Genomic DNA, 14442 nt, shown 5'->3' with positions numbered 1-14442 from the left:
AGCAGCCCTAGAGTCCTGTCAGGGTAGCTCTGATCAGGTTCCTGATATTGGCCTGCTATGAGTGGCATCTTAACAACCAAATGCAAAGACAAAAATCAGTTTAACAGTGATTTCCAAGTCATGCTGCCCACAGAAGTGCCCCTCTTGGCTATCCTTGTTATAACGTCATGTTTTCCTGCCGGTTAATTGCATCGAGGAATAACAAAAGGAGACGGCAGAGACCCACAAAACAAAAATAGGAACTAGAAAGGAAAGCATCTGTTATCTTTGTGAGATAAAGTCGTCTTCCACCAGCCAGCTGCCATAGGAGGTGGATGGGACTTGTCCTTCCTGTCAGCACGACCATTTAACACGTGGTAAGCTATGAAATTTTGTCAGATCTCATTTCTATTCATACTGACTTTACTATCACCTAGGACAGGAAAGGCCCAGAAGAACCAACCAGCAAAACACAACGTCACTAGTTAGGACTGTAAGAATGCAAAAGAGCTGTGAAAGAGAAAATGAGCGAGCGTAGCGTTTTCCTAGCTTCTCTGTCCTAGCAGCGAAGCCCAGAGGACTGCCTCTTCCGCGGGCACCCCCCTCCCCGACTCTGCTCTTTAGGTGTACGGAAGCATTAAAGCACCAAGCGGTCTAGTTGGTACCTGTCCAGTGTTCTTGAACAGCAGTAACAGCTTCAGCAGCACCAAGACCTGGTGTTCTCTCCATAGCAGAAATACCAGGCAGCAATATCGAGAAGCGTCTGAATCCCCTGCTGAGCGCTGTGCGGCACTCAGCACTTCATAAACCCACCGCTCCTCGCTTAGCCTGAGCTCCCGATAGATTCACGTCCTTAACCTTTCTCTCTCTCTCTCTCTTCACATCTACCCTGCGAGACATTCCTCCATCTCCTAGATGGACAGCCTGCGTTGCCTCCTTCCCCTCTTACCTACACAGGCTACACGCCTCTGCTCCTCTCCCACCTGAGCTGTGAGCCACACATGCTGGTTTTAACATCACTCGGATGTGCAAGGCAAACATTTCTGTTGCGCAACTCCAGGGCCTTTAGTTTAGTTTGCGTTACTAGAGCTTTCAAAATCATTATTTGTCAGTAGGTAATACAAGAAAATACTAAACCTCGTGATCCATCCGCTCATAGATAGGGTACCGCAAGCCACAACTTTGACACGGCAGGGTGACGGGCTCGTCATCTGCAAAGCAAAGCAGAGTCACATCCCCTACCAGAGAGAAGTCTGGCGCAGTTGGATCCCTACGCAACAGGCTGCTGTTCTGTGTCACAGGACGGCAACCTGAGCACACGTTAAGGCAACAGTTACTCTAGTCACACTTGCTGAATTCATTCCACATCAGCAAATCCACGCCATCCAGCGTGAGAGTAGTGTTTTGGGGTCCAAGATAGAGCCAGCGGTCTGCTAAAAAAGCCCACGACTGCCTCCAATAAATCCTTTAGCACCATTTCTCCTTCCACAACCAGCTGACGCTTCATGTCTGCCCCGCTGATAATAGTCTCAGCGATGTCCGGGACGTCACTGCAGAGATGCGCAGTGCTACAGACGTGACCCCACATCCAGATCTTACCTACCCTGCTGCTTAACCGAGGAGGAGCGCAGCTGCCGCACAACCCCAGGCAGAATGTGCCGCGAGCAAACAACTCCCGCTTTCATTGCGAAGCTCGATACTTTGAGACAAAAGAATCGGCAGTGGCCTGGGCTCTCACCCCAGGGACCTCAGCAGTCCTCTGTGTAGCTGGCTTATACCTTTGCAGTTCTGTTCCACGGGAAAATCAGCCCACTCCCAGTGGCTCTGGAGCTGTCATTACCCAGTGTTTTCCCAGAAAGAGTTACAAACCCTTACGCTTGGATCGGCTGCCAAATGTCCCATATGAAGCTGGTTATTACTCATCTCTGCACCTCACCTCGCTTCTGATTTCTTTGTGCTGCTGAAACATTGCTTCTGCTAATGTCCTTAAGGGGTGTCCCCTACACAGCTGCTATAAATCTGCTTTTCTAGCCCCTTGGGCATTCCCCACAGTGGCCCAGCACAGTTACCTGTTCCTGATTCTCTTCCACTGTGCCGGAGGTCTTGCAAATGTGCATCCTCATCCTCAAAGTCAGACGGTGCACTTCCTCGGGTTTGTACCCCCACTAGCCCGCAGACCCGAGGATGTTCTTTCAGGTCTCGCACCAGTATGTAGCGGTGGCAGTTTTCGCATTCCTCCGTCCGTGTGCTGCAGTAAAGTTCATGGTCAACCATGGCTCTCAAAGGCAGCTGTATTTCGCAGTAAGGGCAGAGGACAAGTCGCAGAAGGCACACAAACGCCTGGAAAATAGAACGAGGGATTATTCTTCACATATGGAAGAGCGAGGCAAAGGTGGAGGGAGGTTCCCCGTTTGCTGAAGAGCTGAGCGGTCCATTCTTTCTTTAGCCAGATCTAAAGCTACGCTGAAGGATAGCCTGGAGTAAGATAGCACGTGAGAAATGTGAAGACCAGCAGGCTGTGTAACCTGTGTAGTCATAAACACGCCAGCTGAAGCACTCCGAAGACTCAGGACATTCCTTTAAAACCTGTCATACTTGGACAGCAGATTCCTTCCCACTGTGCTTCTTGAAGATAGCTTTCAGGGACAGTCTCAAAACCCAGTCCTGATCCCATTGCACTGGGCACTGCTAAAAAAACTTCTCCGTGTGTGTTCTGCGAGGGAACAGATTTACAGCTCACTTACTACTCGGCAAGAATTGCTTGCCTATGTCCTTCACCCGCGACTGAATGACAGGTAAGTTGCCCTTCCAGAGGGGTTACAGAGAGATGAAAGCCCTGTTAGAATAGCAGATGCTGCAAGAATACGTCATCATTTGCTTTACAGGCAAAACTAGAACCACTACGCACAAACGTGCAGGATGAAGTGCTTCCAGGGGTTTGACCTGGTCATATCTTCACCGTTTGAAAATCCTTTGTTTGTCAGCAATAAGCAGACTTAGGTGGCACTTGCAGAGCTGTCTGCAAGGGGGGGCCATAGGAAGGGAAGGGGCTGACATTGATTACAAGATTGCCTGTGACGGCAGCCAACTGGAGTCAGAAATTGAAAAAACCCCTGTTGATTTTACAAACTCTTTTCAAAGTCTGTTGGACACCATGACTTATTAAAATGCACATGACCACTGCAGCAGTCAGAAATGCGTCATGTGAAAGGACCGGAAGAAGTGGAGTTCATCATATTCGGTGTTTCTGAAACAGCGCACCATTTTTCATCCTCATCACTAACAAGGACAAAATCACCAATTATCGCAGATAACCCTTGGATATGAAGACTTGAGCAGGCTCCACTGCTTGAAGGCAGTTTCCAACCACCTTCTCTCAGAGGGTGTGAATTTAGGGCTCGATAAAAAGGGTGCCTCAATCACAATTTGCAGTCCGGCTCCTGGCTGACAGAAAGGCTCTGGAATCGGTGCTTGGAAATGCCATCGAGTAGCTTCAAAACATCTCCTAACATCAATAGATGTTCACCAACCTTGTGGTCCTCCAAGTGTTGTTTTTCCATCTTCATCCCACACTCGCAGGTAACCTACAATAAACAGACCTCGTGAGATTAATTGCCACAGAGGACAGCAGTTTTAGAGGAGGAATGCGTTTCTCACCTCCACGTGCTCAGATGCAAAATGGTTCTTCATTTCCGAAATTGGGATGTAAACCTCGCAGTACTGGCACGCTGCAAGAAATCTGCTGCAGTGGACTTCATGAATCGTGAAATTAGAGGCAGGAATATCCTTGTTGCTATGAGAAACATCACAGAGGTTACTTTGCAGAAAATAACACTGACCACAGTTGCAAGCAGTTTTTCACAGCACAAAAATCCTAAGAAAGCTTTTGATGAATTCATGGTTTAGAGAACCGAGTAACTAAAGAGCAAGGCAAGCCCAGCCAGGCCTCCACGTTCCTTCATAGGTGGGATATTAGCGCCTATAGCATGCAAAGGTCACAATGTTCACACTACATGGAGATAAAATCAAGGGGGGTGGGCTTCATTATGAGAAAGGCAAATTTTGCAGCATAAACAAGTTATCACCAGGTTCAAGGTGATGAACTAATTAGTAAACTCATCCGTGAAGATCACAGTTTCTTCCTGAAACTAACCGGGCTATGAGAGGTCGAACAGTGCTCTGCTCGGAAAAACTACAGAACAGACCCTCTTGGGCCAGATTTGCTCAGTGAATGATAGCAGTAGCCATCTTACTCTGGAGCCAACACTCCCCCGCTCACCCCCTTCCCCAAAAAAGACTCATTTTCCTGTCTGGAGGACAAGGCAAGGCTTACAAACAGAGAAGATCCAAAAAGAACTGAGGCACTCTGAGCTTCGCCCTTGTTCCTGCCTCAGGCAGGTAGCATCCTTTCTAGACGATGCTCCCCAGACTAAAGCACAACTCAGAACACCAACATTAGTTCTATAACCTGTTGTGCCTTCCCATGTCACCAAGGAGAAAACCAGCAGAGCCGTTCAGTTTTCTCCTTGGCCAGATCCCGAGCAGGCAACAGCCCGGCAAAGCAGCAAAGTCCAACAGCAGCATCTCAACTGCACGTACACAGCTGCCTGCAAACCAGCCGGGCTGATGCTGCCAGAAACTGCTTGGAGTCCCACGTCCCTTTGGGGAAAAAAAGGGAATGTCTTTAGTTGCTTGTACTCAGGAGGTAACTTCTGAGCTGGCATCGCTGTCGGCGAATGTATTACCGACACCGGTGTGGCTGGGAAAAGGGAAGCGTCATCAGAGAGAAGCAGGAGGTGCCTCTTGGTTCTGTTTTCAACATCCCGGCTTCTGCCAGATGCTGAACCGGAACTTGGAACCATGGAGTTCACGTGTGCCTCGCTGAAAACCAAGTCTTTGTTTCTACCAAATACTTTGGTTCCTGCCTACGTGCTCAAGTCAGAAACTTGAGTCAAGGCTGAGCAGGTTGTCAGGCCCTGACACTGCAGAACCACGTGCCAGCCGTTTGTAATGAAGGGGGCATGTTCGTTAGTGAGCTGCCCCTCCCAGCCCGTGGCAGCATGTCAAGGGGATACGTATGGATGTGTGTGCAGTGATGGCTCCCGGAGACCCCTGGCAGCCTCCGCTGCATGCCTTACCAGTGACCGCACCGCAGCGTTGCCGCCTGGTTATCGGCGGCCGAGGGCATGGCTGTGTCCTGGGATGAAGAGCCGGGTTCCTCCTGCTGCCTCGGCCCCGGGCCTCCCTGGCGGGGGGCAGGTGTGTAGGGAGGAAGATGGTGAGGGAGGTGGGTGTGTAGGGGGGAAGGAAGATGGGGACGGGGGTGGGTGGGTGGGTGGGCAGGTGGCTAGGGACGTGGGTAGGTGAGCAGAGAGCTCAGGAGAGACGGCTGCGCTCTCAGCACTGCAGGGAAAGCGGCTACGGCAGTGCGAGGGGCCCGGCGCGGCGCAGCACGGGCAGAGCTGCTCCCCGCTCCTGGCTGCGGGCGCTCCCAGCTCTGCGGGGATGGGTCCAGCCCAACAACGCACCCGACAATCCACCCAACAACGCACCCAACAATCAACCCAACAATCCACGCAACAATCGACCCGCGCTCCCCAGCGCCGTGGCAACGGGCAGTGGCACGCGGCCAGGCCCCACCCCCTTTCCCGGCCGGGACCCGCCCCCTTCCCTTCCACGGCCAGGCTCCGCCCCGCCGACGCACTCGGCCCCACCCCACTGCTCCTGGCGGTGCTTCAGCCCTGCCCCCGGGCCAGCCCGGCCGGCGGCTGCGCAATGCGGTTCCGCGCTCTCCTCATTGCGGCTGGGGCAGGGCACGAGGGCTCTTACGCGCTCTCCTTTTTGTCCTGGATCTCTGCCCTTGCAGGTGGAAGAACAAGGATGTGTACGCAACAGCGATCCACAGCTTGAGGGTGCGTGAGCTGCAGACTCCGGCGTGCATGACTGCAGCGCGTGCTGGCCTTGGGTCCATCATTCCCCTGCAGCTCCAGACTATGCTGAGCCCTCTAGAGATGGAGCTGAGGACGTGCGGGCTTCCCTACATTAAATGGAGTTCCTCGAGGTGAGGAGAACTGCAAACCTGAAGATCAAATGTGAGGAAGAGAGAAAAGCCTACACAAGTGTGTATATTCTTGTTCTGTCAGCGAATGGTGAAAAAAAAAATCAATGTGTGCGCAACAGTTGTAGAGCTAGTTGTTGGCATCCAGAGCCTGCAGCTCCTGCGCTTAGGAAAGCTGTGTTATTACCTGTCTGTCGCGTATTGCCCTTTCCAAGAGCCAGATACATGTCAGAAGAATATTTACTCTTGAATCTTGTCCATTTCCTGGTAGAAGCGTATCTGTAGCTGAGAAATGACTCGGAGTAAGCGCAAACACACGCGGAGCTGACGGAGACCAAGGGGAAAACTAAGCAGAAGGCGCGGCTGGGAGCCACTTTGTTCCCGTCTGGGATGCGTGTTCCCAGGCAAGTGCCACAGGGAAGCGCGAAGGAGGTCGGTGGAAGTTTGTGGCGCTGGTGTTGCTGCCAGCAATGCGCTTGGGGGTTGTTCCTGGCCCGTGGATGGCGCGTTTGGTTTGGGTTTCACGCCCCCGTTCCAAGGCCTCGGCGCCTTGGGTGGACTTGCTCCCAGGGGCCGGAGAGCTGGGAATGCCGGTGTTCTCCAAGGCCGGGAGTACGGCTGTGAGTCAGAAAATGCTGCTAATGTCCGTCTTCTCCTTCCAGAGAGCACGTCCGAGTGGAACATATCTGCGTCTTGGCCCTGAAAGGCGTGCTGCAAAGTTACTTGATACATATTTATTACAATTAATTATTTGTGATTACAAATAACACAGACTTTGTATCGATGCTGTTTATACCTCGCTGTGTAAATGAAGCTTCTTATCCTGCAGAAATGTCACACCGGTAAATACCCTTCACCGGCTGGTTTTCTCAGAGGGATGGTCTGAGCCCTGCAAGAGGAGGAGCTCGGGGGTGGGGGCGGCACTGGCTTTTTGTTTCTTTGGTTGGTTGGGGTTTTTTAATGCCACTAGAATGGAAGTGCTGCAGCGGTTTGCCTGGAGCTCAAATGGCCTTCTAATTAAAGCTTTTTCTAATCATCATCACTTCCTTGTGCTCTAAATCACTTGACCTTGTCTGTAACAGGCTTCTTTGTCAAAGCAGAGATTGGTTTGTGATTTTTTTTTTTTTTTACAACTATCTATTCATTCAGAATGTAAAATTACACTACACAATGGCAGAACTCTGGAGCTGGGTATTAGTTCTGGCTTGGTGTGTGTCCATCTCGGTACCGTTCGCAGCATTAACCTGTTAAGTGCTCTTGGCCATGGAGTGTAACTTGCATAAAGGAGATTCTTAACATCCCTTGAGATGTATCGTGTCCTTCTTTGGGGCTGGAAAGAATTAACTCCTGGGCTGCTGCAGCTGCGCTGGTGCAGGGGAACGGAGCTGCTGGAAACAACGCTGCAGACTGTCTGGCCTCCCGCAGGTGGGGAGCTCCGGACACCCCTCTGCGGCACACGGCTCCGGGGGGCCTCACTCCGCTCGAGACTGACTGGCACAAGGGGCTCAAATCTCAGGGGGTCAGAAACACTGCGTCAGGGAGTAATCAAAGAGCCGGCACAGAAACACAGCCCAGGGGGGTTTCAAGGTCACGGTGGGGGCCGCTAGCGTGGGGTGCTACTGGTATAGATCATAGGAGTGAAAACCTGTAGTATACTTGAACACCCTAAAAGTACCTGTATATATCATGATCACTGCCTGTAGCCGCCTATGCCTATAGCCAGCTGTAGCTATAACTGCCTATACCTATCTAAATTTGTAGAAACTCGGTGACATGGCAATATAGGAATTCTCCTGTGCAAAAATAAATAATTTATTTGTAAATGACAATATCTGTAGAAATTCAATGACATGGCAACATAGTAATTTTCTTATGCTAAAAGAAATGACTTCTACTGCATGGAATTAGTCCGCAGAGGGCCGAACGTGGCTTTATCAGTTGCTGGGTCCGTTCCCCTGTGGCTGCGAAGCTGCCTGGCTCCTGGTCATCAGCTAAAGGGAAAGGGAAAAAGAACAAGTGAAAATGCTGTTTGCAAAGAGTCCCTGAGTGGAAGCCACTGATAAGAGCCTCGCTGGTGCAGGAAGGGCTGTAACATCAGCTCACGCCCCTGAACAAAGCGCCGTGAGGAGCAGCAGGGCAGGCGCTGCCCTCTCCTCCCAGCAAGCCCCGCTCAGGATGAGCCCAGCGTGCAGCGAGCCCACAGCACATCAGCCCTCAGCGCTTCATGCCGCCCATGCACCAGCAGAGCCCAGCGCTGCCCACCAAGCGCTCCGCAACGGAGGCGTCCTGCAGCGCACCCGACACGGGAGCGACGCCACGCGCTCTGCTCTGTGCTGGCTGCCTCACCTCTGGATCCGGCGCCTGCAGCTGCATGGAGCAGCCCGTGTGCTGTGTCCTGAGGCTGCTTTCTCCTTCGCTGCTGGTGCTGTCAAGGATGGAGAGGGATGCTTTCAGAGGAAGCCAGCCCACCCACGTCAGCGCTCTCACTGCTAACTGAGCACAGGTCCTTCACACCAGGGAGACTTTGCGGGGGCTGGGAGGAAGCTTCTCCTGAGCCCTGACCCACTTCTTTTGGAGCAGAACCACCAGATTGTACTCAAAGAGCAGAGAGGAAAGCTCAGGTGAGAGCGCTGCCTTGGACAGGGACCAAGGCGCTCTGCGACACTGTCTCCCAGGGACCCTTTTGCCCGTTCTACTTGGCTATAAAAGTCTACCTTTGCTGTTTGACACACGGATAAGCACCAGCCGCGTTACATGGAGTGACACCCTTTCAGCTGCAAGCACACATGAGGGCACCCAGGTTTGCAGCGCAAGGGGACAAGGCAGAGGACTGAAATGCATTTGTCACTGCCGCCGCTGCTGGGTCGCTGCCGCCTGAAGACGCGAGTGCGCCAGGCTGAGGCTGCGCCCCTGCTCCCAGCAGAGCAAAACTTGTTCCTGCAGCGCCGCCGGCCCCTCACCCTTCGGGGCAGCCCCGGCGCGTCTGCCTGGAACGGAAGGCAGAGGTGTTACCTTGGCTGGCTCGGAGAATATCTCGATGGGCCGGACGTGAAGGGTTCCGAGCGGGAGCACTTGGCAGGCCTCTGAGGGGATGGTGACGCACCTGCACGTTCACAGGCCCCTCTCTTCCTCGCTCTGCCCCTCTTGCCGGCCGCCTTCTTCCTGGCCTTCCCTCGTGAGGTGGGAGCGGGCAGCTGTGCATTCCTGCCGGTTGCCGTTTTCCTTGGTCTCCTCGGCAGCTGGGCCTCTTCTGCAGGAGGTCCAGGCTCCTTCTTCATGCAGCGACCTGTGCGCCAAGGAGAAACATCTCCTCAGATGACACAAACACAGCGCTTCACAGAAACAGTCAATGCAGCCGGAGAGATTCAAGACCATTCAGGTAACAAAAGTAGAGCCAACTGCCATTCCAGCAGCATACAGCTTTGCAACCAAGATCTTTGAGGATACTGAGTTCTAAGGATTTCATCTTTCTTGCATAAAATGGTGGAGGATCGAAGATTTGTAAATTTTGGAGACCAAACAGGGTAACAACATCTACTGAGCTTGGAACACGCCCAGTGTTCCTGCAACGTAAAGGAAAACCGTGCGTGTGTCAGTCTGTGTTTTGCCCATACCTTGGCACTTGCTTCGTGTCCAGGGTGGCTCTGCTGATTCTTGTCTCTGCCTCTTGGCTTTAGGAGGCATGGAGTCCTCAGCTGCTGGGCGCAGCACACAGACGAGCTAAAGCAAAACAGATGTCTGTCTGTTTCCATGACAGTTTATTCAGACTTATCCCCATAAAAGCACTGCAGAGCATCCCCCCTCAGCAAGGTGAAGGTTAGTAGGGAACTGTTTGTTCGGAAGAGGGAGGTATCGTTTGCTGACACGTGCATTTGCTCTTACCCAGAGCTTAGGAAGAATGACTGGCTATCACAGGACCTGAGCAAAACTGGACCTGGCAGCATGAGCCGGTCCTGCTGAACAGAACCACCCCGTAGCTGGGGCCTTGCCGCCAGCCAGCCAACAACCCTACCTGCTCCTGTTCATGCTTGTGCCTCTCACACCTACACATGACCCTGGAAAGCCAGTGCCAAGCATGGGGAAAGCAGCCCTAGAGTCCTGTCAGGGTAGCTCTGATCAGGTTCCTGATATTGGCCTGCTATGAGTGGCATCTTAAAAACCAAATGCAAAGACAAAAATCAGTTTAACAGTGATTTCCAAGTCATGCTGCCCACAGAAGTGCCCCTCTTGGCTATCCTTGTTATAACGTCATGTTTTCCTGCCGGTTAATTGCATCGAGGAATAACAAAAGGAGACGGCAGAGACCCACAAAACAAAAATAGGAACTAGAAAGGAAAGCATCTGTTATCTTTGTGAGATAAAGTCGTCTTCCACCAGCCAGCTGCCATAGGAGGTGGATGGGACTTGTCCTTCCTGTCAGCACGACCATTTAACACGTGGTAAGCTATGAAATTTTGTCAGATCTCATTTCTATTCATACTGACTTTACTATCACCTAGGACAGGAAAGGCCCAGAAGAACCAACCAGCAAAACACAACGTCACTAGTTAGGACTGTAAGAATGCAAAAGAGCTGTGAAAGAGAAAATGAGCGAGCGTAGCGTTTTCCTAGCTTCTCTGTCCTAGCAGCGAAGCCCAGAGGACTGCCTCTTCCGCGGGCACCCCCCTCCCCGACTCTGCTCTTTAGGTGTACGGAAGCATTAAAGCACCAAGCGGTCTAGTTGGTACCTGTCCAGTGTTCTTGAACAGCAGTAACAGCTTCAGCAGCACCAAGACCTGGTGTTCTCTCCATAGCAGAAATACCAGGCAGCAATATCGAGAAGCGTCTGAATCCCCTGCTGAGCGCTGTGCGGCACTCAGCACTTCATAAACCCACCGCTCCTCGCTTAGCCTGAGCTCCCGATAGATTCACGTCCTTAACCTTTCTCTCTCTCTCTCTCTTCACATCTACCCTGCGAGACATTCCTCCATCTCCTAGATGGACAGCCTGCGTTGCCTCCTTCCCCTCTTACCTACACAGGTTACACGCCTCTGCTCCTCTCCCACCTGAGCTGTGAGCCACACATGCTGGTTTTAACATCACTCGGATGTGCAAGGCAAACATTTCTGTTGCGCAGCTCCAGGGCCTTTAGTTTAGTTTGCGTTACTAGAGCTTTCAAAATCATTATTTGTCAGTAGGTAATACAAGAAAATACTAAACCTCGTGATCCATCCGCTCATAGATAGGGTACCGCAAGCCACAACTTTGACACGGCAGGGTGACGGGCTCGTCATCTGCAAAGCAAAGCAGAGTCACATCCCCTACCAGAGAGAAGTCTGGCGCAGTTGGATCCCTACGCAACAGGCTGCTGTTCTGTGTCACAGGACGGCAACCTGAGCACACGTTAAGGCAACAGTTACTCTAGTCACACTTGCTGAATTCATTCCACATCAGCAAATCCACGCCATCCAGCGTGAGAGTAGTGTTTTGGGGTCCAAGATAGAGCCAGCGGTCTGCTAAAAAAGCCCACGACTGCCTCCAATAAATCCTTTAGCACCATTTCTCCTTCCACAACCAGCTGACGCTTCATGTCTGCCCCGCTGATAATAGTCTCAGCGATGTCCGGGACGTCACTGCAGAGATGCGCAGTGCTACAGACGTGACCCCACATCCAGATCTTACCTACCCTGCTGCTTAACCGAGGAGGAGCGCAGCTGCCGCACAACCCCAGGCAGAATGTGCCGCGAGCAAACAACTCCCGCTTTCATTGCGAAGCTCGATACTTTGAGACAAAAGAATCGGCAGTGGCCTGGGCTCTCACCCCAGGGACCTCAGCAGTCCTCTGTGTAGCTGGCTTATACCTTTGCAGTTCTGTTCCACGGGAAAATCAGCCCACTCCCAGTGGCTCTGGAGCTGTCATTACCCAGTGTTTTCCCAGAAAGAGTTACAAACCCTTACGCTTGGATCGGCTGCCAAATGTCCCATATGAAGCTGGTTATTACTCATCTCTGCACCTCACCTCGCTTCTGATTTCTTTGTGCTGCTGAAACATTGCTTCTGCTAATGTCCTTAAGGGGTGTCCCCTACACAGCTGCTATAAATCTGCTTTTCTAGCCCCTTGGGCATTCCCCACAGTGGCCCAGCACAGTTACCTGTTCCTGATTCTCTTCCACTGTGCCGGAGGTCTTGCAAATGTGCATCCTCATCCTCAAAGTCAGACGGTGCACTTCCTCGGGTTTGTACCCCCACTAGCCCGCAGACCCGAGGATGTTCTTTCAGGTCTCGCACCAGTATGTAGCGGTGGCAGTTTTCGCATTCCTCCGTCCGTGTGCTGCAGTAAAGTTCATGGTCAACCATGGCTCTCAAAGGCAGCTGTATTTCGCAGTAAGGGCAGAGGACAAGTCGCAGAAGGCACACAAACGCCTGGAAAATAGAACGAGGGATTATTCTTCACATATGGAAGAGCGAGGCAAAGGTGGAGGGAGGTTCCCCGTTTGCTGAAGAGCTGAGCGGTCCATTCTTTCTTTAGCCAGATCTAAAGCTACGCTGAAGGATAGCCTGGAGTAAGATAGCACGTGAGAAATGTGAAGACCAGCAGGCTGTGTAACCTGTGTAGTCATAAACACGCCAGCTGAAGCACTCCGAAGACTCAGGACATTCCTTTAAAACCTGTCATACTTGGACAGCAGATTCCTTCCCACTGTGCTTCTTGAAGATAGCTTTCAGGGACAGTCTCAAAACCCAGTCCTGATCCCATTGCACTGGGCACTGCTAAAAAAACTTCTCCGTGTGTGTTCTGCGAGGGAACAGATCTACAGCTCACTTACTACTCGGCAAGAATTGCTTGCCTATGTCCTTCACCCGCGACTGAATGACAGGTAAGTTGCCCTTCCAGAGGGGTTACAGAGAGATGAAAGCCCTGTTAGAATAGCAGATGCTGCAAGAATACGTCATCATTTGCTTTACAGGCAAAACTAGAACCACTACGCACAAACGTGCAGGATGAAGTGCTTCCAGGGGTTTGACCTGGTCATATCTTCACCGTTTGAAAATCCTTTGTTTGTCAGCAATAAGCAGACTTAGGTGGCACTTGCAGAGCTGTCTGCAAGGGGGGGCCATAGGAAGGGAAGGGGCTGACATTGATTACAAGATTGCCTGTGACGGCAGCCAACTGGAGTCAGAAATTGAAAAAACCCCTGTTGATTTTACAAACTCTTTTCAAAGTCTGTTGGACACCATGACTTATTAAAATGCACATGACCACTGCAGCAGTCAGAAATGCGTCATGTGAAAGGACCGGAAGAAGTGGAGTTCATCATATTCGGTGTTTCTGAAACAGCGCACCATTTTTCATCCTCATCACTAACAAGGACAAAATCACCAATTATCGCAGATAACCCTTGGATATGAAGGCTTGAGCAGGCTCCACTGCTTGAAGGCAGTTTCCAACCACCTTCTCTCAGAGGGTGTGAATTTAGGGCTCGATAAAAAGGGTGCCTCAATCACAATTTGCAGTCCGGCTCCTGGCTGACAGAAAGGCTCTGGAATCGGTGCTTGGAAATGCCATCGAGTAGCTTCAAAACATCTCCTAACATCAATAGATGTTCACCAACCTTGTGGTCCTCCAAGTGTTGTTTTTCCATCTTCATCCCACACTCGCAGGTAACCTACAATAAACAGACCTCATGAGATTAATTGCCACAGAGGACAGCAGTTTTAGAGGAGGAATGCGTTTCTCACCTCCACGTGCTCAGATGCAAAATGGTTCTTCATTTCCGAAATTGGGATGTAAACCTCGCAGTACTGGCACGCTGCAAGAAATCTGCTGCAGTGGACTTCATGAATCGTGAAATTAGAGGCAGGAATATCCTTGTTGCTATGAGAAACATCACAGAGGTTACTTTGCAGAAAATAACACTGACCACAGTTGCAAGCAGTTTTTCACAGCACAAAAATCCTAAGAAAGCTTTTGATGAATTCATGGTTTAGAGAACCGAGTAACTAAAGAGCAAGGCAAGCCCAGCCAGGCCTCCACGTTCCTTCATAGGTGGGATATTAACGCCTATAGCATGCAAAGGTCACAATGTTCACACTACATGGAGATAAAATCAAGGGGGGTGGGCTTCATTATGAGAAAGGCAAATTTTGCAGCATAAACAAGTTATCACCAGGTTCAAGGTGATGAACTAATTAGTAAACTCATCTGTGAAGATCACAGTTTCTTCCTGAAACTAACCGGGCTATGAGAGGTCGAACAGTGCTCTGCTCGGAAAAACTACAGAACAGACCCTCTTGGGCCAGATTTGCTCAGTGAATGATAGCAGTAGCCATCTTACTCTGGAGCCAACACTCCCCCGCTCACCCCCTTCCCAAAAAAAGACTCATTTTCCTGTCTGGAGGACAAGGCAAGGCTTACAAACAGAGAA

General features: G+C 51.2%; 3 protein-coding genes across 3 annotated transcripts; all 3 read right to left on the bottom strand.

The window, feature by feature from the left end:
* Window positions 1-1110: 1110 nt before the first annotated feature.
* LOC129783779 (TRAF-type zinc finger domain-containing protein 1-like) lies at window positions 1111-3920 on the bottom strand. The gene is made up of 4 exons (XM_055795087.1): window positions 3637-3920; window positions 3510-3563; window positions 2049-2319; window positions 1111-1190 (listed from the first exon to the last, which is right to left on the bottom strand). The coding sequence occupies exons 1-4, from the start codon at window positions 3667-3669 to the stop codon at window positions 1111-1113; spliced, it is 438 nt and encodes a 145-aa protein (XP_055651062.1). The 5' UTR covers window positions 3670-3920.
* A 3914-nt stretch (window positions 3921-7834) lies between these two features.
* On the bottom strand, window positions 7835-9754 carry LOC129783740 (serine/arginine repetitive matrix protein 2-like). Its single transcript, XM_055794663.1, has 4 exons — window positions 9652-9754; window positions 9050-9323; window positions 8384-8462; window positions 7835-8028 (listed from the first exon to the last, which is right to left on the bottom strand). Exons 1-4 carry the CDS (start codon window positions 9719-9721, stop codon window positions 7972-7974), a joined length of 480 nt encoding a protein of 159 aa, XP_055650638.1. The 5' UTR covers window positions 9722-9754; the 3' UTR covers window positions 7835-7971.
* Window positions 9755-11230: 1476 nt separating this feature from the next.
* Window positions 11231-14088, bottom strand: LOC129783778 (TRAF-type zinc finger domain-containing protein 1-like). Its single transcript, XM_055795086.1, has 4 exons — window positions 13757-14088; window positions 13630-13683; window positions 12169-12439; window positions 11231-11310 (listed from the first exon to the last, which is right to left on the bottom strand). The coding sequence occupies exons 1-4, from the start codon at window positions 13787-13789 to the stop codon at window positions 11231-11233; spliced, it is 438 nt and encodes a 145-aa protein (XP_055651061.1). The 5' UTR covers window positions 13790-14088.
* Between the last annotated feature and the right edge of the window lie 354 nt (window positions 14089-14442).

This window comes from Falco peregrinus, chromosome 2, assembly GCF_023634155.1.
Source record: "Falco peregrinus isolate bFalPer1 chromosome 2, bFalPer1.pri, whole genome shotgun sequence".
NCBI lineage: Eukaryota > Metazoa > Chordata > Aves > Falconiformes > Falconidae > Falco > Falco peregrinus.
Note: the sequence above shows the minus strand (reverse complement) of the source record. Positions and strands in the feature narration are given on the sequence as shown.